At 41.5% G+C, this 24,422-nt stretch overlaps 1 protein-coding gene across 1 annotated transcript in view; it reads right to left on the bottom strand.

The window, feature by feature from the left end:
• VWF (von Willebrand factor) overlaps positions 1-21,519 on the bottom strand; it is a 145,309-nt gene extending 123,790 nt beyond the window's left edge. Inside the window, exons 1-7 of the mRNA XM_049822206.1 lie at positions 21,347-21,519; positions 19,739-19,793; positions 18,991-19,149; positions 17,225-17,327; positions 16,929-17,137; positions 7,441-7,565; positions 434-650 (exon numbers count right to left, since the gene is read on the bottom strand). Coding sequence (XP_049678163.1) covers positions 434-650; positions 7,441-7,565; positions 16,929-17,137; positions 17,225-17,327; positions 18,991-19,149; positions 19,739-19,793 — 868 coding nt within the window. The 5' untranslated portion in view covers positions 21,347-21,519. The remainder of the gene's footprint in view (positions 1-433; positions 651-7,440; positions 7,566-16,928; positions 17,138-17,224; positions 17,328-18,990; positions 19,150-19,738; positions 19,794-21,346) is intronic.
• Positions 21,520-24,422: the final 2,903 nt, after the last annotated feature.

The following is a 24,422-nucleotide window of genomic DNA, read 5'->3' as shown; positions in this document are numbered from 1 at the left end:
AATGTTAAGGAGAGCCTTCCAGGAGGATGCTGACTTACAAGTACAGGCTGGATAATGTTACACATCTGAACCATATGTGAAATAGCTCCTAAACATCCTAGTTTATACCTTTGTGTATGAAATAAGTCTTCACTGACTTTGTATACCACGGTGGGACCTGTAACAGCTCAGGATCTTCTTCGTATACGATTCAAACAAACCTGCCTTAGGGATAACAATTTCTACAAAAAGGTGGGTGATGGAGAGCTGAGAGGGGGAGCGAGCAAAGGCACTTGAGACAAATGGAAGTGACAGGCTCTTCATATTTTAACGTGCCATGCCTGAATCAACCTGAATCAACATCCTAAAGAAGCACCAGTTGCTTTTAGCTGCAGTACATAAATCTGCAAGAGAGGCATGATCTTATTTGGGATAAATAATCCTATCGGCTTACTGCATGAGCTCTCTTCAGGCCACCCATCCAAAATCACTCCTTCGTGAGCACAGCTTCTTGCGTAATCAAGGAACACTGAGCAGTGACAGTCCATGTCCTGGGTACAGGCACAGATGTCTTCTTCACAGAGATTGATGTATGGCTCTGGATCAACTCGATGGTGGCACCGGGAGAAGGTCAAAGAAGTTCTTAGCAGCTGGCAGGTTTCCATGACCCCCTGCACAACAAGTGAAGAGCAAAGGTAGAAAGAGAGGACGAAGAAAAGGACAAAGTGAGTTACTATAGTCTCAGGAAGAAGGGACAAAACCCAGCTTTTCCCAACACACTCACCACTTATTAAATAACATCATGGTTGTTATTTAACACCATCACGTAGTTAAACAACTTTATAATCAAAAGCTAGTAGTGATATACGTCCATTTATTCACCACATCCATATATACACAGAGGTACATGAATATACTGATTATTATAAAATAGTGTCATATAAGGGATGTTTCATGCAGAAACATGTCAGTCAGTCAGCAAATGGAGGGAAGCAATGAACTGCTTCTTACCCAGTGAAGAACCAGATGATGTCTGCCATACCAGGAAGACACGCACAGCAAGGGAGAGGAACTTACAATGGAGGTACTTAGAAGAAAAATGACCATACCATCTCTCAGATAACGAGGGAAGAGAGTAAGTTTCAGAGTGAAAGATCACATCTGACTGGAATCTGAGGAATCAGATTTGTTTTCCACTTCTGGCCACATGTTCCTATTGCTCCTGCTGGCTTGCCCAATGCATAACCGGTCAATTTAACTCAGATAAACGGCAGAAAAATAACCCAAGGAAGAAAAGCAATTTGTTCTGTTCTCGCCAGTTAAATCAGCACAGTGACAGCTAGTGTAATGGGTGATGGGGGGGGATACCAAGACCTCTCCTTTCAGACGGCAGCAAGCTAAGACAAAACTTAGCTATATGTGAAACAAAACCGAAGGAAAACTTAGTTTATGGCTAAGTTCTCCAAGGGAGGCTCCCACGTAGACTTTCTCTAATGTATGCATTATGTCACAGTTCAATAAGTCTGAGGTCCTCAATGCAACTTTCTGAAAGGATGACACTGAGTTTCGATAAGTGTAAACATGATTTTCCGATGCAAAACAGTTGCACAAACTGTTGAAGCATAACTTTCTTCTACTTATTTGTCAGTGTTTTATATGAGCAGATGTAACCATGCTATATATTTCAGGTATTATACACAGTGGTCGAGGGGGAGGGCATGCTCTTCAGAGTAGTTCACAGTAATGGTGCATTACTCCTGGATATCTTAACAAGTACCTGAGGTGACAGCACATACTGTGCAAAAAAAAAAAAAAAAAAAAAAGAGGGGGGGGAAGTGGCAGGGAAGTCATGTTTTCATTTTTGGGGAGATGAAAAATGGAGCAAAAAAACCCCAGAGTGTTCAGTAGATGTCTAGATGTCTTCTCTGAATGGCAGATAGTATACCTGTATAAGAAAACTGCTGAATAGAAAAAACTTTTTTTGCTAAAGGGTCTTTTGTCCAGGTAATCAGCTAAAGCTAGTACATGTCTGAACCAAGCGAGAACTTGCTTATGAAAACAAACCAACCAGAAAAGTCTGGCCCATTGGGAATACATTCAGAGTTCAGCAAAGTGCTCCGTGAACAACTGCATACACAGAGAGGTTTTGAGCTTTCTGAGAAAGGCCTCATGGAACTTAAAGCAATGCTAAGTAAGCACCATTATAGCACCGAACATGATTGTCCTCCAAAAAAAAATCAGCTCCAGCCTGGAATAATTCTGATGCCCAGGTAACAGCCACTGTGCTGAACGAGCTAGAAAAAAAGATGAGAAGGAAGGGAGCAGGAACTGCATAATGGTGGTTGGTGCTGCTCCAAGACTACGCAGAAGAAGGAGAAAGCTGAAAAAGCGCCCTAAGGGTGGAAGTAACAACAACAGAAGCAGCCAAAAAAGCTATTAAAGCAGCGCTTCGAGATAGAACTGATATAACTGAAAGCGAGCTCAGAGCCATTCAGAGGATGAGCAACGCAGCAACTCCTGGATCAAAGCCTTGCTCCAGATACTATCAAATGCAACAGAAAACCAGTATATGCAATAAGCCCAATTAAGGGCTGTGTTAATAAGTTTTCTTAATAAAGTAATAACCTTGTTAAAAAGGTAATACAACTTAGCTGTTATGTTGCAATACAACTCAGACTCTGTATATTCCGCTAAATAGTAAAACTGGTAGAAACAATCTTTTATGACCGTGTTTATGACATACCAGTAAATCTTAGATGCGAAAGTGACTGTAAAAATAAAGGAGATTACACACCTAAAAACCCATAAAATTAACCCCCCGCCTTTTTTTTTTTTCCTATAGTGTTCTTCGGTCTTGTTCAATAACAAGATAGCTAGCGACCGAGCTCTAGCTGATTATCAAGAAACAAAGTGATATATGTTAGAAAGCAACAAACAGTTCATTTTCTCTGCATAAAGGTTTTCTTGCCATCCAAATTGCTTCAGACTTTCCAGTGACTTCACACAAGAAATTATAGCTGAAATTTTCCCATCTTTTAGACATAGCTCAACTATTGTGATGAATCAACAGACATAAGTTAAAATATGGATAAATCCAAATAGATACAAAGCCAAAAAAAATTTTTTCACCATGAGGGTGGTCAAAAACTGGAACAAGTGTTCAGAGAGGCTGTGGAACCACCACCCTTGCAGATACTTGAAATGTGAGCAGACAAGGACCTGAGCAACCTGACCAAGGATGGCCCTGTTACAACCAGGGGATTGGATTAGATGGCTTCCAGTGGTCCCTTCCAACTTAAACCATTCTGCAAGTTATTTGTATTTTCCCTCCTTTCTTCTTTAAAACTCAGTGGTCAGGTTGAACTAAAAGAGGTCCTTATTCTTTAGTTTAGGGAACAATGCGCATATGTGGTGAGCACCAGATATCGGCAGCCTCATCCACTGCTGTAGCGTTCCTGCTCATGGAGCAACAGTCCTGGAAGTGGCTTGACACAAGGAAAGAAACCCCTTAAACCAACAGACTAGGGAGTGAAGGCTCAGGCTGAAACTGTGCTAAGCGTACAAGTGGCTGTAAGATTAAAACTAGCAGAACTGACTGCAGTACCCAAAATACAGGTGAAGGTCTTGAAACTTCACGCTTGACTTCTGCATGAGTTCTATTTTAAGTGTTTCTTTAAATGGGTTGGCGGTGTCCTGGCACTGACAACCCTCAGCGACTGCAAACTTGCTGACCTTCTTTCTGCCCCGGTCCCACCACACAGAGCTGTAGGTGGAATTTTGTACATTCCTCCAATTTCTGGGGCATTGCCTTCTGCTGCAGCATGAACTGTATTTGTCTATTGCTTAACAATTGCCATTAAAGAGACATACCTAGAACGTAACAGAAGAAAGCAGAGACACCTTCTCGTTCCCTTGAATTTAAACTCTATGGTATATTGATACACAGAACTGTTTCTCCAGATCATTCAGGAAGGTATATCCTGGTGCCCTAACGGGATATAGTTTTTCAGGATACATCTTCTTTTGGTTCACTCAAAGGGAAAATGATTTAGCCTCCCATCTTTCCAAGTAAAAAGTATCTAAAGCCAGTATGTTTAGTAAGCCAAATGCTGGCTGTACGTTTGAGCAAACATAACTGACAGAAGTCACTTCACTTGAATGTTGATTCAGCTAATTGTATATTTCAGGAGCAGAAAAAATGAGATTTTTAGATATAGTGGGCTTCAGTTTCACCCATACAGTATATTATAGTATGTCCATGTCTTTGCTGGACCTGCTTGTGACCTCTACCATTACAAATTATAGTCCAGAAGTTGAAAGCCTCTCCCACTTGCTTTCAGATCTGGGGATAAATGCTATTTCTTTATATTGCATATGGAAGTACTCCATGGGATACGAGTGGGACAATTTCTTACCAATTGCAGCAAAAGCTGAACTTCAAGAAAAGCAGAAATTAGTTGAATTCTAATTTCAGTCATTTTCACATCTAACATGTTAGAGGTATAGTTTCCTAATAAGAAAGAAAAAAAAAAAAGAAAGAATACAGTGAACTGTGGCCTCCACCCACCATTTCTGTTAGAGGTGTGAAATCTAGAAAATAAAGGTAATGCCTAAGAAGGCATAAATCAGTCATAATGCTTTAAAACATTTATATTTTTATTTTCCAGACTGCCTCATTACACCAGTTATCCATATCACTCCATTTTATGCTTCAAGATCCATGTTCCCCATGCTGTTAGTCACCTGAGAGGCTATTACATTGCAGTACTTCATTGAACAGGTAGCCTAAATCATCGCATTCCAAGTGCTGAAAACCTAATCAGACAACACAGAGAAGCTCTTTCTTTTTGGTAACTATTTAAACAGCAGCCAGAGGAGGCAGGGCATGGCAGTGAGGCAGTAGCTCCCTCCCTCCGATACTACCCAGTTTGGCATGGTCTCCACATCACACGACAAGGTAGCCAACAGGCAGCTCCATTGTGCAGATGCCGAGCTGCTTCCAGCCCTAGGAGGTGAGTACATCTATCAAAGAAGAAACCGTATCTGCAGGCAGAGCAGTAGTCAAACACACTTAAGTGTGTATATTTTTGGAGATGAAGGGCAGGGAGAGGCCCAGAGCAACAGCAGGGTAAGAGTATGAGTTGGGTCAAGACCTTTAGCTGATACACAGAGCCATTAATCAAGACAAGAGCTCTTCCTTACTAAAGAACACAAAATTGGCCATGTTTTCTGTGATTTGAGGATAAAAGAGCAACAGGGCTTTCTAGCTTCACTGCATCTTGCAAAGAAGTCGGAAGCCATCTCTCCAAGGGTGCCGGGGCAGGGGGGTGGCCAGAGAGGGCAAAGAAAACCACAAATCTACTCCGAGCAGGGGGACAGGGGCGGGAGGATCGCACTGAACCAAAGCTGTTGTTTTCCTCACCTAGCAGCTGACCGCCTGGCAGGGAGGGAGGCTGGGAGACGGAGGAGATTTACATTCCTGAAGCTGAAGCAAGCAAACAAAGCGCACTATTAAAGAGCCCTGCATTCTTTAGCAGGCACTCGTTTGGCTGGACTTCTATTAATACTGCTGTGTTTATTCTTGCACAGTGAATAAATTAAGCCAATGTTAAATGCTGTGAGCTCATGAACTTACACGAGAGAGAAGATAATTTCATCCAGTTTGCGAGAGAGCAAACTTGATCCAAGAAACCATCAATATTTAACATGATCCATATAAAACTCACATCAGTTTCAGTCTATCCATCAGATAGGATTTCACCCTGCATGCCACTCCCTGGCCTCAGTTGCAATGTTGACTTTTTCTAAACATTAAACTTGCCTGAACAGGTAAAATTCCAGTGGCCACAACCAGTCGCAAAACTAGCCCTGTTCTAGAGCTCTAACTGGATTTAAAATGCAGTCCTGTCCCTCAGAAGACATCTTGGTCAGGTTGAAACCCTTCATGCTTTGGTCACACCCTTGGCACTGTGCACCATTACTCAAGTGAGGTGTTAACCCGTCCCAACCCCAAAAGAAACACCCCACGCACACTGGCTCAGCTTAAGCAAGAAACATAGGCTGGAGATTTCCAAACTGAAATCACTGCTTTATTTCCTCAGCCAAGTTTGCAGGCTGTGAGGCCGAAGCTATCGTGCTAAGGAGCATGAGCATACTTCACTGAATTTCAGAACATGTTTAATACAAGCATCCCCATCCAAAAGCTTAGTGGAAATATAAACAGTTGGAACTTTGCAAGCTTGTCTGAGTTCTATTTAGCTTTTTCCAGGTAACTAGGAAACCAGCACTCGAAGTAGCTGTAGGGCAGGTATGTTCCAGGAAGTGCTACTAATCTTGAGAAATTAGAGCCTAGTTTAAGAAGTATTGGTCTACAGGACTTGCATAGCAAAAAACCGACGGCTAAATTTTGGCCTCAGTTACTCTAGTATAAATCTAAACCTGGCACCCACCACATCATTCTGATTTACAACAGGGGACATGAGATCAGATGCAAACCCTCAATGGATGAAGGCTCAATTTACCAGGACAGTCATAACCTGTAATACCACATGCAGTCAGTATATATTCAAAGCTACTTTCCTCCCTGAGCTGGTGACCATCTGCCTGTGTCCGCCCTGTGTCTAAGGGAAACAAGGACCATGTTTATACTTATAAATGAGGAGAACAAAAAGGTTGATGCAGCAAAAGGGGTCACAGAGTTGGCCGAGACAAGCAGTTCTATGTTTCTTCAACAAACCAGAGCTACTATCTATGTGCACAGCTGAAGGAACCTCCTCCTCCTGGCAAGGGAGATAGCCTGGTGGCACAAAGCCTTTGCAACACCTACAGAGAACATCTCCTCAGTCAAAAATAGCCTGGCTGAAGCATCTTCCTGCTCCAATGACTCCAAAATATATGAACTGCAACATATTCACAAATACTATTTGTGGTTGTGGTGCCCACACCAGGCAACCCAATGCAGAAATCCTCCTGCTAGCACCAGCCAGAGTCTGCAGGGAGGGCACATAGTTGTCAGGTCAGAAACCACAAGCACGCAGCTGCATCCTGCGTCAGCCCCACACTGGCTTACAGAGAGGCTGGGAGTACCCACAGACAGCACAGGCATGTGCTGTGGACATGTCCCTTCCACCTTCTGCCTGCATCTGACCCTGCTGCACCACGGCACGGACCTACGTATGGCTACCACCAGCCCCGTGGTTAACTCCTGCCAGGCTGGACGAGGAGCTGCACACCTCATTCCAGAGATCAGTGGCCAGTATAGCTATTTCAGACCGTGGTGCACCTCAGAAACCCAAAACGGCTATCTCCCGTACCTCGCATCCTAACCCGTTTGCTGAGGGAGGACCACGTTAGGTACAGACATAGATTCAAGGAAGCGTTTGTGTTCTTCTGCCAAAGGGCAGGCAAGCTGCCTTCAGGTAGCGGAGGACAGAAACCCAAATGGCATCTTGTGGCACCAACCTTCTCTACAATATCAGATGAAATGTTGCAGGTGTTGCTCGGAGTCTGCACTCTCTTGCACCGCTTGTTTTCACTGTGCAAAGCCCAGGAGTTTACAAAATCATAGCTATTTCCCACAAGGGTCCCTGTGAATGAAGAGGAGAAGCAGGTGGTCATTATTGGCTATCATCAACATGATAGTCTGCTGAAAGCTGTTTTTAAAAATAAAAACCGTCATGTCAAATAAGTTCCTATTCCAAATAGATTGACTGTAGAAAAGCCGCTTTCAGTGATCTGGACTAACTCCTGCAGAGGACCTCTCTGAGCTCAAGGACAGACTAAAGCCTTCAGAAGGCAGCCCCCAGCACTTCTCACACCTGCGTGAACATGGTAGGAGTTATTTGCTGGTCAGCTATAATCTACAGAAACCTAAGTGTGCCTACACATTGTCCAATTATTTAAAAGTTGTCAGTAAAACACAGGATGTATTAGAGGCAGACAAAATGAAGCTGCTCTCCCTAACCAAAGAAAGTATTGGCATTCCTGATCCCAGCTAACCTTGATTTTCTCCTTCTATCTGAAACTAAATCTTGTGTGCAAAGAAACTTAGCATACACCAAACTGACACGGGCCCGTGATCTTACCACGTAAGCTGTCCTGAAACATGCTCCCCTGTCCTATTACAGGCAGCTCCTGGCCCAGGTTTGGCAAGATTTGCACCCACTTTGCATAAAAGCAAAACTGAAGGAGTTAATCTGTATGGCTGCCGCTTCCTGGGAGATGCAAGCCACATCTCCGCTTCTCTTGCTCCATCGTTTTGAGAAGGGGGGATCCTCCCAGAAAGGGAATGTTCCCTGCTCCTCCTTTTGCCTCCCATGGCCTGGCTGATTTGAGGACTACCTCTGCTTCTTTCTCTGGGTACCTGCTACAAAACAGTTAATTTCATGACTCTCAGTTCTGTAACTTTGCTTTTTAAAACCCTACTGTGTTGCATGTGAGACTATCAGTTGCCACTGTTAACGCATTCCCAAGAACTTATGCAGAGAATATGTTGAAATATGACCCTGACTGTATCTGGAAAGTAAAAGAAATGCTTCCCAAATATTGCTATATAATGTTTTTATATTTTGTATTTTTATAATATATCACAATATATATGTACATATAATAAAAATTTAATTGAGCTACCTGCTGTACATTAAGTACAAACACACAGAATATACTGAAAGCTAAAACTGTTCCTAAACTAAAGGGTAGTCATGAAAACTACACTGAGAAGGCTAATGTGGATGTAATAAAGCCAGTAGCCTTTAGTAGACTTTTTTGTAAACTAGAAGTTAGGGACTTATAAATAAATGTAGCATACGTTAGGCCCACAGCAGATGTCAAAGGAGGAAGACTCGAAGGAAAGGATGACAGGGAGAGGTGGTAAAAGGCATGAAATTTTCGTCTATGCAGCCAAAACTCAGCATAGAAAAAGAAAAACAGCAACAAGAAGAGCACAGCCCTTTAGCTTACCACAGACTGTAAAGATTAAACAATGAAATCTAGTCTGATGAGAAGCAAGGTGCCAAATTAAATACATCCTCTTTTGTTTGCACCAATACAGTCTCACACTAACAGTAACATAACAGGAGATGGGCTCCGCTCTGAAGTAGTGTTCCTCTGGCTCTGAATGCGTGTCCATGTTGAGGTTCCCACTGGCAGGTACTACCAGATCCTCATTTACCCACAAGTTAAGATTTGAAGGTTGGAACAACGGTTGGCCCTGAAATGCTGATCACCTGTTTTTTCATTTCTCCCCCTCCATTAGATTTTTTTTTCTTCTTCTTCTGTGGTGCTTGTTAATTCATACCTCCTATGTAGTTCTTTTATGCAACATTTGTATTACACTATTTTAATTCTTCTGCTGTATTATACAATTAACACTTTCAAGTAAGATTTTTTCAAAATAAACAACTGCAAAACTTTTGTGGTGTGGTTTGGGTTTTTTGAAACCTGCCCTTTAAACTCTCTTGTTGCCAGTACCTGTCTATATGTTAGCAGACCATTCCACAGGCACGAGCAATTTGCCAACAACTTGCCAGAGAAGTTCTTCCTCCTTGCAAAGTCCTGGGGCCCTTAAACTGAGCTACAAGCTGTTTGGAACAGGCAATACTTGATCAATTTGGGTTTGCTCAGTAGCCCAAGGTCCTGCCCCAGGTAAGCCTCCTCAACACACAACAGTAAAGATCTAGGATAATAATGAATTGAGAGATCAGTTGACAGTGTGTTTTTCCTGTGATGTGTCCAGTGTAGCCTTAAGTGACCTATGGCAATGGATAAAGGGCTGGAGAGGCACTATGACTTTAAAATGAAAGTGCTGCAAAACTTTGCCTGCATGTTTTGCCAGCCTGATTTTCCCCAGAAGCTTTGTCCTCAATGCTAAACAATGCAGTCACTAAAGATGCACAGTATTTCACTGAATACCATTAGTTATTACTCTCAATAATACAGATTCAATAGAACCTGTATTTTCAGCGTGCTTGTATTTTCATTGAATGAGCAGCTTTACAAACACACAGTAAGACATAATCCATGCTCCCGGAAAGGTGAAAAGCAGGAGGACATGAAGGTTTCACTGACCTTCATAAGAGCTCTAAAGTGAAACTATGAAGTGACTCCGGGGCCACCAAGCTGCTTAACAAATTGGGGTCACGGGGGTAAGTTCTTTCTGCAGAGGGTAACTTTGGAGAGGACTCTTCAACCCATACTCTGCGCTACACACCCTGTCGATCGGTGTGGTGATTCCCAAACACTCCATCTACTTGATGAGGCTTCAGGAAGAAAAGCGGGGATGGAGAATTGTCCCCGGCACATCCGACTGCTCTGGGTAGAGGCAAGAACAGCTGCCACCACCACTACCTTTCACCAACACCTTCATTTCCTTCTGCTGAAGGACTCGAGGGGTAGGAAAGCAAAGGCGGTGAAAGGGACAACACAACAAAAACAGACTAAAAAACTCTGGGGTTTCTTAAGGGCGCAGGTGATACTATTAACAGAGCAGCCGGGCAGCTCAGCTGCCTACTCTGGCATTGCACACCCACCATGCAGCACGACTGCCCTCCTCTCCTACACAGCAGGGTTTTGTTTTCCTTCTGTTCCTTCCATGTTCAGTTTTTCTTTTTTCTCTAAGCAGCCAAGATTCTGGAGAAATAACTCCTAACCAGGGCTCATCAGAGCCCTACACCCAGAAACCCTCCAAAGGCCCAGGCAGGACTTTTGCTAAAGCACCTGTTTTGTCTAAGTCTTCCAAATAGATGCTGTCACAAAAGGTAGTGAAAACAAAGCATTTGGACACAAGACAAGTGCTTGAAGAACCAAAGCCTGATGTGGACAATAGTACAGACTGGCTGCTCAACAGCCGAGACCCCCAGGCAGCTAGTTAGCATGCAGGATGGGTTTGAGGTAGCTGTTAAAGCACAACCCAAATCTCGGCTTCTCCCTTCGTCCCAGAAACATCCCACCGCTTTGATGGCCCTGCTAAGGTCCTCCAGGAGAGGGCCACGTACCAACCACCTGAGCAGCAGGTAGGGCCTCCAGGGACATTCTGTTGGGCTATGACTTTAGTGCTCTAATTGCTGCCCTCATGTCTCTGTCCCCGGGGGAGAGGACAAAAAAAAAAAAAAAAACCACAAAAAAAAAAACCACAAAAAAACCTCAAAACAAACCAAAAAGAAAAACACCAAAACCACACTGACATGTTTTGGGCAAGACTTCCCTCCCCACTCACCCCCCTTTTTTCTTTTCTTTTTTTTTTTATGGTCAGAACAGTTGCTTTCACTTTTCTGATTTTCAGATAGATTATGTTCACTCTTGACAGAAAAATCAGTGTTCGCTATGATATCTGGGTCTCAAAGCTTGTTTACTTTGAGACTGATGGTCAGGCAAGGTGAAGCGTTAGCAATAACCACCTCATGCTCAAGGTACACGAGTGGGAGGCTGGAACCCGACCTCCCTCCCTGGACCTCCTGCAGATTTTCCATATGGCCATAGGCCCATCAGGTTAACTCTCCCAGGGTCTGTTAACTCATCTGTAAAATACATGCAAGAATTTGTTCAAGATACTACAATACTGTGAGTAGAGATGTGTAAACCTTCATGTGGTGGTTATTTACCAAGCAACAGGGGTTTTTTGTTTGGGGGAAGGGTGTTTGTTCTGTATTTCTACACAGTTTTACATGGTTTACTACATGGTTCCAGACAAGCAAAACTATTGGCAAGGATGACCAAAAACTGATCCATAGTTTGGACCAAATTAATGATATGAAATATTGAAGTCATGGGCTATAAAGTCTTTCTTGTCCTCTCTGGTTCAATGAATATAAAACAAATAATATTAAACACAAGAAAGGGAAAGAGCCATCTCCAAAACTCTAAAGCCCAGTGATGAAGGCACACTTCTTGCAACAAAAAAATGTATAACTTTGATTCCAAATTCTGAATGAACCAGAATGGGTTGTAAATGCAGGTTTCTGGCATCTCAGACGAATGCCATATAATGAAGACAGGTACAAGGCACGTCTTCTTCATCTGTACTGTTTGTAAGCGACAGCTGAATTCCCTTGTGAATCTATCCCCCTTTGCTTTCAAATTAAAATTTAAAAAAGAAAATGAGATCATTTACTTAGGCCAAACAAAAGCTTTAAACTTGCCTAAAATCAAATTACTGATATCCTTTAAAATGCCAAGAAATTTGGATTTCAGAATGACCAAAAACTTTTCTCTCTTTTTAAGGGAAAAAAGAATAAAAAAAAAAATTACCTGCACTACCATCACTGTGAGTTTGGAACATGCTTTAAAAGCTTCCTATAACAGATACCACACACAGGGAAGTTGCATATTGAGTCATATGCATATATACTACTTCTAGAACAAAAACATTACCTGAAACATCAGATTTTTGCTTGCAGATACTGTCTGCTTCTACCTGTTTAACCTATATTCACCTCACCAGTGGCATCGTATATTCAGTATTTCAGCAGCTTAAAAGGCTGGAATGTGTTGCTGACAGCTGGAGCAGGCTCAGAATATCAAGCCTTTATTCAAAATTAGCCACAGGTATTGTTTTATCATTAAAGTCTTTGTAATTTGGAGATGTATTCCCAGAAACACGCTTCCTGCCAGTACCAAGAAAAGCATAATGGGACACTGGATTAATTTGAGTTGGCTTTTTTTTTTTTTCCCATAAAGCTAAGAGCATGTAACATGCACAAATAACAAAATGATGGATTAATAGCCCTGTGTTGGACTTGAATGAGCTCTTCTGCACAAATAAGCTTTCATGATGACCTAAACATCCAAGTGCCTCTCGCAGCAGTATTGCTGTGAGACAGCTCAACGATAAGAGTACAGGGCAAAGACTGAGGCTACAGGCACACAAATAAGCTCTGTGAGCTTGTGTTTCAGCCTCTCTCATTGGGGAGAAATTACCTTACACTTTCTGCAGGGTAAGAGCATGCCCTTTGATCACTAACATGCTGCAAGGCTACGTTTTGGCAGGTTTTGGCAACTTGCTCCCGTGTGCGTGCCCTAAGGAGATTTCAAGATCAAGTTGCCCGTGTTGTGTCAGAGTTCCTCCATACTATTACATAAGTCATCTCTTTTGGTCTGTGCTTTGGATCTCCAGTTGGAAAACGCTCATGACAACGATCACGAGACACCCAAATGCCACGGGCTGAAGGCTGCCAAACAGATATCTGAGCATCTAGAATGGACTCAACTTCATGTTTGTGATATGAGCAAAGACTGGCAACCAGTTAGACATGTATGATGACGTCAGTTACCAAGTCTTGGAAGCTTTCACAGAATGGCTATAGAGGACCAGAGCCTAGCTGTCAAGAAAAAGCAGAGGAGAAATTAACTCCTTTATTACGATCTAGGGGAAAACCAAACAAAAAAACAAACAAAAAAACCCTGTAAAGCTTCCAAGAACTTTCTTTCTATATTTTTAGTTATGCTTAAAGTGCGAGAACAAACTCTCAAGGGGCAGCTGGCTTGGTTTTACTGCCATATCTAATAAACTAGCAACAACATACAATATAATCAATCTTGTTTGCAAGTATTAATAGGGCATGAGCACTTCTCCATAGGATGAACTAGTTTAGTAACCAGCTACATCAATGAGAGTGACTTGGCACGCCATCCTCTGTCTGAATGACAGTGTGTGTCTGCAACTCTTAAAACTAATGGGGAGATAAATTTTTATTTATTTTTTTTTTTTAGGTTCAAGAGCTACTGCCTAAGGCCATTACCTCCAAAGCTGGGTCCTACCAATGTTAATTTGCTAGGGTATCATAACTTAAGTCACATCACTTAGACCTCCAGGGCCTCAATACCTGAGCATCAAAAGTGTACACAGAAGCAACATGTTATCCTCTCATCAGACTACCAGTTCTCAGTTTCTACACCAAAACACGGCAAGGAATCATAAGAGCGCCATGACAATACCACATGATTGGAGAGATTATAGAAACTGAGTATAAATATATCAAGAGAAATTAAAAATTACACACTGTTCACTAAGTTTAAACACCTTTCCCTCATGGCTCCTTTATTTACTTGCTGTTTAAGTGGTAATGTCCAGTAATACAGCAGGTGCTTTGCCTCTTATTTCACCACCACCCCAAAAGAATCCAAATTTCTATATCATAATCCACTTTCTTAGGAGCAAACCAAACTAACCCTCTGTGTTATCAAACCACAATTTTATTTTTTTTCTAAAATAAAGAAAAATCCTATTTTCATTTGTTTTTGACATAAACATTGCCATTTTGTTGAAACCATGACTAAATGTGTGACATTACATGAAAGACTGTGTTTATGGGCTGTATTCTATCCGTGACAACTCTGACTTCTACACAACTTTGGAATATGGTCCTCTGCCACAACGAAGCCCCAGAAACGGGCCATCAGATTACAGGAGTTTCCTCCTATGCAGGCGTATATGAAGATGGTACAAAAAGACAGAAGAAAACATTTCAATTGCAGACCTCTTCCCATCACAGTAGTTCTTACAGGCTCCCCTTTTACCAGGCAAGGACTATTAGCAAGCAGACGGGTTACCATTTCAGTGTAAAACAAAGTAGTTTAAAGGCTAGTACATCTTGTGGTGCCTGCCCAGACTTTAAAAAAACCTGGGGGAAGGTTTAACACATCTCAGCTATCTGACAAGCTCATTGGCTATAGCACAATACCTGATGCATAATCTCAGCATCATCTCTCTCCCTTTGCCTCTGACATTCAGGTCTCCATAGTGCTGCCCAGGGGTTTCCAGATGAGAGCCCATAATCTTGGCAACATTAGATCATTGTCTTTTTCCTTTGCGTGCTGCTTCCATTGCCTATTATTCTGAAGCCCAAAGATCTTATTGTATTTATTATCAATGCAAATCCAGCCCAGAAATATATCTAATAGATTAAAACTGAGGGCCCGATCTGACAAATGGAAATACGCCCAGATTTTAAGAGGAAGTAGTGGACACAAGAGGAGAGTTCAGTCTGGCGACAACTTTCAGTGTCCTGAGATCGCTAAGTCATTACACCAAGCTCACATTCTGGGTTGGGTTGGCCCTTATGGGATCTAATCAGGCTAAAAGGAGAGCAAACAAAAACTGCAGTGGAAAGAAAAGAGTAAACCGTTTCACAGGCTACCAATAGGTTGCCTAGGTCTTTCATTTAAAGAATATTACCTCTCCCAGCTGCTTGTGTTGCCCCTTACCTGGAGGCTAGTTTCAACAGTTTAAAAATAAATTTTAAAACACACAAATGATCCGAATTAATCAAAAGCTGATTTTACTTGGAGAAAGTTACAAAACTCTCGTATGAACCACCCCGCCAGCAGAGCTGCCAAGGGGACAAACAACATGTAGGCACAGTGACATCCCTCACTGATACAACAAATTCAAACATAATTAATTCTAGTTCCTTCTAAATTAGTTTAAATGAAAGGTCTATTGTATCAGAGTAAAAAAACTGGCAAAATTGCTGGGACACGATTCTAGTCTTCAGGCTAAAAACCACAAATCTTTGTGTCCACGCAGATTACAGAAGTCAGGGCCCTTCCTCATGCAGTAAGAGCTATGCATGTTCTCTCACTTCCTCTATTATTTTTCAGCTCTTCCAAGCAGTGGCCCTGTCATATACTTCATTACATTCGGACACCTGCGGTTGTGAAAGCACCGGGTTTTTTTAAGAGGAAGGATACAGTTTCTGGCGTGTTAAACAAATACAGCACGCAAAACATTTAAACAGGAGGAGCAGAAGCAAATCTTCTGCATTTGAACAGTCCAAGGCAATACAGTCTCCTTTTCTGCTCCTGCTTTCTATAATAGCCTCACTCCTATTTATTGTCTTGAGAAAGAGATGTAATAACTTCAGATCTCAACTCATTCAGACATCAAGATATCCACCAAGCCCTGCCAAGCAATTCCGTGAGCTGAGTTTGTTTCTTATTATTTACATTGCTGAGGGACTGATCAATCATTTTAATATACTATGAAATCGGGGGTGGGGGGAGGTGGGGCATGGATCTGTACATTGAAGCTATGCTTGTGTATCCCGAGTGTCAGTAAGACACATCTCTAGAGCCCTGCTAGGCTCTTCTCCAAGTTGCTTTGTCTCCCTTTCTATTTTCTGTATCATTTATTTTTAATACATACATTAATATATTAAATTGATAATGTAAAGTATTAACTAACTTTACTCTAAACCTTTCCTCTTCAGGTAAGTGCTAAGAATTAAAAGACATTCTGAAATACCACAAATCAAGAGCAGTCCTTCAAAGTCATGTTCAGGACTTTTCCAAAACTCTTAGTCTTCACCCACACTGGCAGACTTTGCAAACAAGGTGTATAGAGCAGCAAAAGCAGTCTCGTTTCTCCCTATAGTGTGATATACCTCCTGTAGTGTGATATAATACCAATATACCTCCAATCCAACAGTGCATATAGACTGGGAAATTTCATTAAAATGTAACCACTTTATAGAACAGCATCCCATGCCAAATCCAAGTACAAACCCGCCAGTACCAACCCCCAAGATTTACTATTCTGTTATTGCAACACTATCTATTCTTACTCCCACTTGTCTAACTCATGAAAAATTAGAAGTTGAATCAACAAGTGTTCCTCACATCTTTTTTTACTGGGTCTTCTCCTAGTCAGTCTCCCCACACATGATATTGCACATTGTTTAGCCCATAGCTTTATCTTTGTATTTCAAGATTCCAGGTTTCTAAAAGTGTTGAATTCAGATTTCTGGGCTTTGCTGAGGAATGAGATGTGACAGCAATTTCCTTTCAGGAGAACAGAAGATGAAAGAACTTAGACAGCTTTTCAGCACACCAAGATGAGGTACCTGACAGGTTTTATAGAAGCATTTTGCTGGATCAGCAAAACCTTTGTTGAATCATCCATCAGGAAAAGTGTGCAGAGCATGCATTAAAATACAATCAGTTAGTCATAGTCTTACCTTCCTGAGTTCTAAAGTCATCTTCAGCAAATTTATTAAAGTTGCCACACAACCCACAGGTCTTATTATAGTGCTTTTCTTGAAGGAGTATCTGAATATTCCCACTGATATCAATCTTCACCACAAAGCCATGCTCGTCACTAGATATTTTATAGTAACCTGCCTCCTTCTCTATAAATATGCCATTGGAGGCAAAAGGTATGGAAACCCTGTGAAGAAAAATAGGAATTTCTCAGAACATGACACACAAAAAACATCAGGTTTTTTTCTGCTGGAATACTTGTTCCCACAGGTACCTTTTGTCTTCCTGCATCACACCTCCATCTAAAGAGAAGCGAAGATTGAAATATTCTCCAAGATACATAGAGAAACCAATTTTCTCCCCATCCTGGTAGTCACCTGAAGAGATAAGACATAAGCATATATTGTTAGTTCTGGGACTCGGGACAACCGGTAAGTACACAATACAGGGTTAGGAGCATACCATCTAACATTTTCCAGAAGCCACCTATCTATTTCATCCCATAGTTGTTTAACGTGAAATGGACAGATAGTCCCAAGATGAGGGCTGGCATCAGCCACTGGCAGGCACATGACCTGGCACTGGCTGTGGTTTCACGCTCTCCCCGTTACTGTCTCTAGCCAGTGAATTCTCCATCCTACCACACACACTGGAGAAGTTTTCATGAGATGTGCCCAATGATCTGCCTTGCTGTTTCCTTTCCTAGTTTCTTCCCAAGAACAACCCATAGCTTAGCAGTAAGGGAAGGGGTTTGAATCCGTTGAACTGGTGGAAGAACTGAGCCTGGATATCTTCGTTCTTGATAAGCCCTCTAAGCATCTCAACTGGTCTTTAAGGGGTGGATGCCAATACTGGCAATTCAACTCGGGGAGGCGGGGGGGGAGGGGGGAAACTCCCTCTGAATTTTTCAAAATGAGCAGCACATTGAGATGGAGACAACTTTCTTAAGCTCTGAGAGAGAAGAGGGGGGCGTGGTGTCAGACATAGTTCTTTCTCTGCTTTTGCCTGTTGTCTAGCTTTGACTTTACAGCAGGTCCTTGTGCAATGCACCACTCATTCTGGACCTCCAGTTCTGCCCAGACCTAGACGCTTTACTCAGCAATGCAGATTGCACTTCACAGCCAGGTGTCCACCCACACACATATACTAAGATAGGAATCAAAAAAAAAAAAAAAGATTATGCCATGCTTATGTGCCCAATATGAACATAAAGTGTCTGCTCATGATGATTTGGTGGTTTGTTGGGTTTTTTTAAAGATTTAATAGATCACATAAAATACTACAATCAATATATACTTCACATATGCTGGTGGGTTCTCCTATATACAAAAAAATTTGTATCAAGTTGTTCAAGTAGAAGAAGAAAATTATTTAAATTGGTATATGGATCCTTTTCAGAGTGATGGGATCAGTTTATTTCATTTTACTTGTAGTCAGTAAAAAGCCATCTTGAACTATGACTAATACACAATAGTTAGTAGTGAGTATAAGAATATCTACCAGAAGAGTTTGGTATTAAAGTAATACACAGTTTTGGTTCTCATATAATCTCTTGCCCATCCCCAAGAATAACACTGCAGAGGCTCATGCTAAATCAAAGGCTTTTTGTCCTGCAGGGTGGAATTTCTCTTACTGGGGGACTTTAGCAAACAGGTAAAATTAGTTCTACAGGGTTATGTAGTTCCTATTCCTGTACTCAGCTTTAACAGCCACATTCCCCTAGCATATTCAAAATTAAAAAAGGTCTCACTTTCCCTCTTTAGAAGAGCCAGTAAGAAAATCTCCATTCCTTGGCAGCTTAGTTAAGCTATATTACCAAGGGATAACAGAAGCCAAAGTGACAGCATTTCCTCAGAAGTAATCCTACTTTCAAAAAACAACACAAAGAAAAACAAGATCCTTTTATGCAGAGGTCCATCCTATCTGACAAAGGGCAACTATTTGTCTTTTCTTCTCAGTGATGGAACCCAGCACAAGTGCAATGCCACATCCCTACAACATTTTGCAGTTGTTACTTCTTGGTATCTTGCTCAGACTCACCTAAGAGTGTGAAGGAGCGCTTGTGACAGTCCCCAGCAAGGAGGTAACTGCAGTCCCCAGCAAAATTGTAGAAAGAACCATCAAAAGTTTTGATGTGATCATTCCCAAAAAGGCTGCAACGGGAAACTGATGACTCCTGAAGCAAAGAACCTGATGATCCTGGATACCAAAACACAACATAACTCGCAACATAAAACAATCATTTTGTAGTTCAGGAATTTATTGGCTGGATTTTATCACCATTGATCATTGCATGTCCTGGACCTTCAGCTCTAGCTTATAGGCAGACTGTATGCCTGGCATGACATTCCATAGGATCAAGCACAGATTTATTTATTTTTTTATTATGTGCATTAGTGAAATGGCTTTTTTGCTTTATTTCTACTGGCCCAAACCTCACATGGGTAATTTCAGTCCTGATCCTTTGAGGAATGCTGTGCATTCATTCATTTGTGCCTGCCTGCAATCCCATTAAAATCAATAGGGCAGTAGCAAAACCCCATAATTTGTTCAGCCAAACATCACTGACTTCAGGGACTCCTTGTGACCCAACATAGTGCTTGTTGCAAGGTAAAGAGACAAAAGGAGTCACTTTATCAAAGGCTCCAGCACGATGAGAATATTGCCTGAGCCAGGATTGCAGGATTAGATGGGCAAAAAGCAGGTGGTAGCGGGGAAATCTTACAAAAGGAACAGTGAAAACATACTGGAGCTCCTAGACACCAGGAAAGTAAGCATGTTTTCCTACCTGATATTGCCGTGGCCAGCAGTAGGTTTGTTAGCAGCACTGCCAAGAGGAGCATCTGTCAAAATTCAGAATGAGAGAGATTAGAATATTCTCAGTGTGGGGCGTTCAGTCTGTTTCACAACAACTCACCATTTTCTATAACTTCTTTATAAAGTTATTTTTGAGGTTCTACAACATTTCAGATAGCTGTAATCCATGCAGACTTTCACAGTAATTTGGTTACCCACCTATGCTTCTTTAAATAGGTAACATAGGAGAATAACCATTCTTTATTCCTATTTTCACTTCTCGTTCCAGGGAAATGTGGGCTACCTCCACAGAAAATACAACCCAATGTACACACATATCCTGATCCACCTGAATTAATACATTGTACACACAAAACCCTTCAATAGGCAGCATTATTCATCAGACAACCTGACATGAAGAAGCACACTAGACTGGATCAGCCAACTTGACTCCAGAAGAAGTCACCTCTGCTGCATGAGGTTTGCGTCCTGCCCAAACATCCATGAAGGGACAGAATATAAAGGTTTCGCAGCAGCCAACAGTTCTGGCTGACAGACCATTATAACCACATGCTTATAATCCACTGACATCAGGGTGATAATATGCCTGAGATAAGGGGCAAGAAGTAAAGGGGGGGAAATCATGCAGAGATCAGAGACCCTGGGGAAAAATTCCATTCACCAAAATCAGTTTTAGCATTGCCTCCTGCTTTCTACAACCAAAATGTCAGCTTTGACTCTCCATATGTCTATAAACTACCTCCTGTACTGCCAGGCCTTTAAAAATAATAATAGGTTATGAGTATCATGCAGATGGCGAACTACAGATGCATTTTGTGGCAAGACATTAGCCATTAATGGATGAAAGCTGTAGGGAGCTCCATTTAAGCGAGTAAATTTCAGTGATTGTATAAGCAACTAGAGAGGCTTAAATATACCATACTTAAATATATTAATTCCAGGAGACCAGACATGCCTTTCTCTAAAAGACCCTCCAATTAAAGACTAGAATACATTTTACAAAGACAAATTCTGATTTCAGTTTACAGACACGCACTTCTTATTGATGTCAATTATGTAGGTCCAATTCTCAGCCACATAAACAAACATCGAGTTTGCCTTATTTACAAAAGGCAGGAGAAGAAAGATCTATTATAAAACTCAGTCTCATATAATGCTGAAAATGCCAACCTGACATAAGGCTGTTACTGCTGCAAGATAGCTCAGAAGTGGCAACTGCATGGGAATGTGACTACAGAGTAATGGTAAAGAAAACAATAGGCATTATTCTCAGATTACACACTTGCTAGTGTATTTTTAGTGCATGCACTGTGTCATTGCGACCAAATCAGATATTGCTTATTTTTTTTTTTACCCCTTCAGTTTTACAAAGCAGGCAGAGAAAAAAAAGACAGGGTATAAACCTTTCTCTTCAGCCCCCTTCTACCTCCCAGTTTGTTCTAAGCTGCAGACTTGAAGTTTCCCCCAATTCTAATAGAGCAGGTGCCACTACCAAATCAGAACACAATCAATCAAATAAGGTCTACCAGTATGTAACACTCTATAATTTTATCACTGGCTTAATTAGAAATTAATGTACCTTCTTCTGTGCGAGATTCCTCTTGCACGTGAACAAGGAGCTCCTCCGGTTACCCCCTATAGCCTACAACACCATTGTTCCCGTGTTCCTTCAGAAGACAGGACTGGAATGGCTTTGGTCTGTTTTTGTACAAGCCAGGAACTCTTGTTCATTTAAAAGGAAAGATAAAGACCAAACGTCACATCCGTCTGATTCTCAAGACAATAGATTAAATTGCTATCGTGTAAATCAGTAGTCTTAATTGCCAGAAAGTTACAATGAGGGGAAATAGTTTTAAAAACTTACATGACAGATAAGTCTTTCAAATATATTTTGCATCTGTATGTGTGACAAATCTCACTGGCTGAGCCAATAAGCAGCATATTTATTTGAAAGACTATTGTTAAAGAGGAATAGTAGGATGCTCCATACCTCAGAGACCAGAGAGCCATGTATTATTTTTTCCTGCAAACAACTGTTTTAAAGGAGAAAGAAGAAAAAATTCAGAGCTAGTAATGACCTGGTTTTGTTCTCCAGGTACAAACACATTTGAATTTTGTCACATTCAATTAGATCAACACACTCGGTCCTTGAATTTGCAAACGTTTATAGAGGTACCCTCTGGAACAACATATGGTAACAAGTTAATAGCACACATACTTGTTTACTGAGGTGGGCACAAGCTTTATGGGCATATGTACAGCACTAGGCAAAAAATGCAGAGCAGATGACATCTTATTTTACTTTCAATCTCCCATGCTTCATATTTGCAATAGCTACTAGTAACAACAAAGGGGTTAGGAGGCAACGCATTTCCCCGTAAATCATATTTTGCCGCTAGTTCACAGAAACAGGCCCTTACTTTAAATCAAGAAAAACAATGTACAACAATAAAAATAGGCCTCCTGAGAGTCCCCGGCAGGCCCGCCTGTCTTGTCCACAAGCAATTCTGAGAATGAAGTGAGTATAATCCCTGCACACACTTCTTAGAAAACAAAGAAAGAAAACAAACAAACATTTTAAAAAACCACCAAACAAAAATGATGGTTGTAATACCATCATTTCTTCCTGCAGGCAATTTCCCTTATGATTTCTACAGGTGACTAGGTTGATACTTGCAAAATGGCGATGGATTATTTCTGAGACAATTTAGGTGATGAGTCTGTTTAGGTTGAGGGTTTACAAATAATAAATTGTTAGCCATACTTACTTTGCCTTGTACGAACTCTTCATGACATCTGCATGTTAAAATACTACAGTGCTGTGCTACAGCCACTGAGTGACAGAAAGAAACACAGACCAAATTGTTTCTTTCCTCATGAAAAGCCAGAGAACAAGATTTTAAAATGAACAGTTTCAGTCAGGATCTTCTCAGCCAGATGCTCCTTCTTTTTCTCTGGCAGCAGTAAGGTTTGCCCTGCTCACGTTCACAGCAGTGCCAGGCCCACACCTGACAGCAGCTGGGAAGATCCTGGGGAACATACAAGAAAATGCCCCACAAGTGCAGAAACTTGGGGTGCACTACAGTCATGGCCCCACAGACATCCCTCCAGCATGGGGCAATCCCTGCTGCTGCAATAAAGTACCAGTAAAGGACAATAACATATCTCCCCAGCTTCTGCCCAAAGTGCTCCTCTGCATTTGCAAGGGAGTAACATCCATGGAAAAAAATATGCAAGTCGAAGCCTTAAAAACTGGGTTTTTGGCATTTTTGCATTAGTGTGTGCAACAGCTGGGAACCTCTAGATAGAGGAACCAGTAAGTATGGAGGCCAGGGGTTTACCCAGTTTAAACTTGACATGACTCTGTAGAGAAGGGCTAATACCTTTCACGTGAAACTGCCTTCAAGGCTGATGTTACAGCTGAAAACAAGAAGAAACAGGGCAGCAGCAGAGGCAACAGGCAAGATGCATCTTGTTTTTCTCTTAGTCTCACTTCTGCTTCTGGTTTCATATGGAGAGAGAGAATTAGTGTTGACTGTGAATCGTTCTCTCCTCTTGGGTCCAGCTGCCAACTCTCAGCAGGTCTTTCATGCTTCCGAGAGCCTGGGCATTAGTGATCAGAGATATGTTCTCAAAACCTTTCATTATAGGAATCCCAGTATTGTTCATGACACGAGGAATAAGATCTATCACCATAGTGTTTTGTCGTCTTCTCAGTTTTAATCCTTTCAGTGCCTGAGCCCCAAATGAGTCGCTTCATTTGGCAACTTCCTCTTGCAAATCTAAACCTAACAGGTAGATTTAATTCACACTTTTTTTGTTTGGCACAAACAGAAGATAGAGTGAGAGTCCCTTAAAAAGATTCCTTAAAAATGGAAACATCACTGGTTTTGTTCCATAGCGATTTCTTTATTGTTATGACAAAAAGGGGCCAGTTATTCAACAATACAGAACCGTTTAGTCTGTAACCGTGATGGATGGCCAAGGTCTTCCTTTATTAGCTTTTGTGCCACTGCCTTCACACCCTGACAAGCTTTATCTGGAGCACCAGCGAGGGAGAGAGCAAACCACACAAATGTCTGAGCCCATCGAGTGGTGTTTCAGAGAGGAGCAGGCTGCAGGCAGGCAGGTTATGGAACTTGGACTGAGCCTCCAAAGTGCACAAGCACTCATCTGCATGATTGGAGCCTTGGTCTGCACCGGAGAACATTCTGTGACTCGCGCTGCCAATGCTTAATAGATGGTTCACATAAGCCAGACATCATGACACCTCTTAAGTGTCTTAGGGACCTTGGGGGACATAAAAAAGAAAATTAATTGCAATAGACACCCAAAGAACAAACTTCCTTTTCCCCTCCTGGCTCTGTTTTCTCCAAAAAAAAAAAAAAGGAAATGGTAATTAAAGAGCACATTTAGTGGCTGATATTTTACATTGTTTCAACACAAAGCTTAGCGATGCTTGGGTAGATCTGACATGTAATTTTACAAATAATACATCCGAGACATAGAAGGAAATATATAAAGGACTGTTGCTGGAAAGCCCCCTATAGCCAGTCCCTGGAAGAGAATAGGAACAACTTCTGAGAAAAATTATTCATAATACTGTTTTTTCATTGCTTTGTTCAAATACCAGGTCACATGCAACAAGTCCAATG

This window comes from Accipiter gentilis, chromosome 18 (genome assembly GCF_929443795.1).
Source record: "Accipiter gentilis chromosome 18, bAccGen1.1, whole genome shotgun sequence".
NCBI classification, from domain to species: domain Eukaryota; kingdom Metazoa; phylum Chordata; class Aves; order Accipitriformes; family Accipitridae; genus Astur; species Astur gentilis.
The sequence above is the reverse complement of the archived record's forward strand: the minus strand, read 5'-3'. Positions and strand labels throughout refer to the sequence as shown.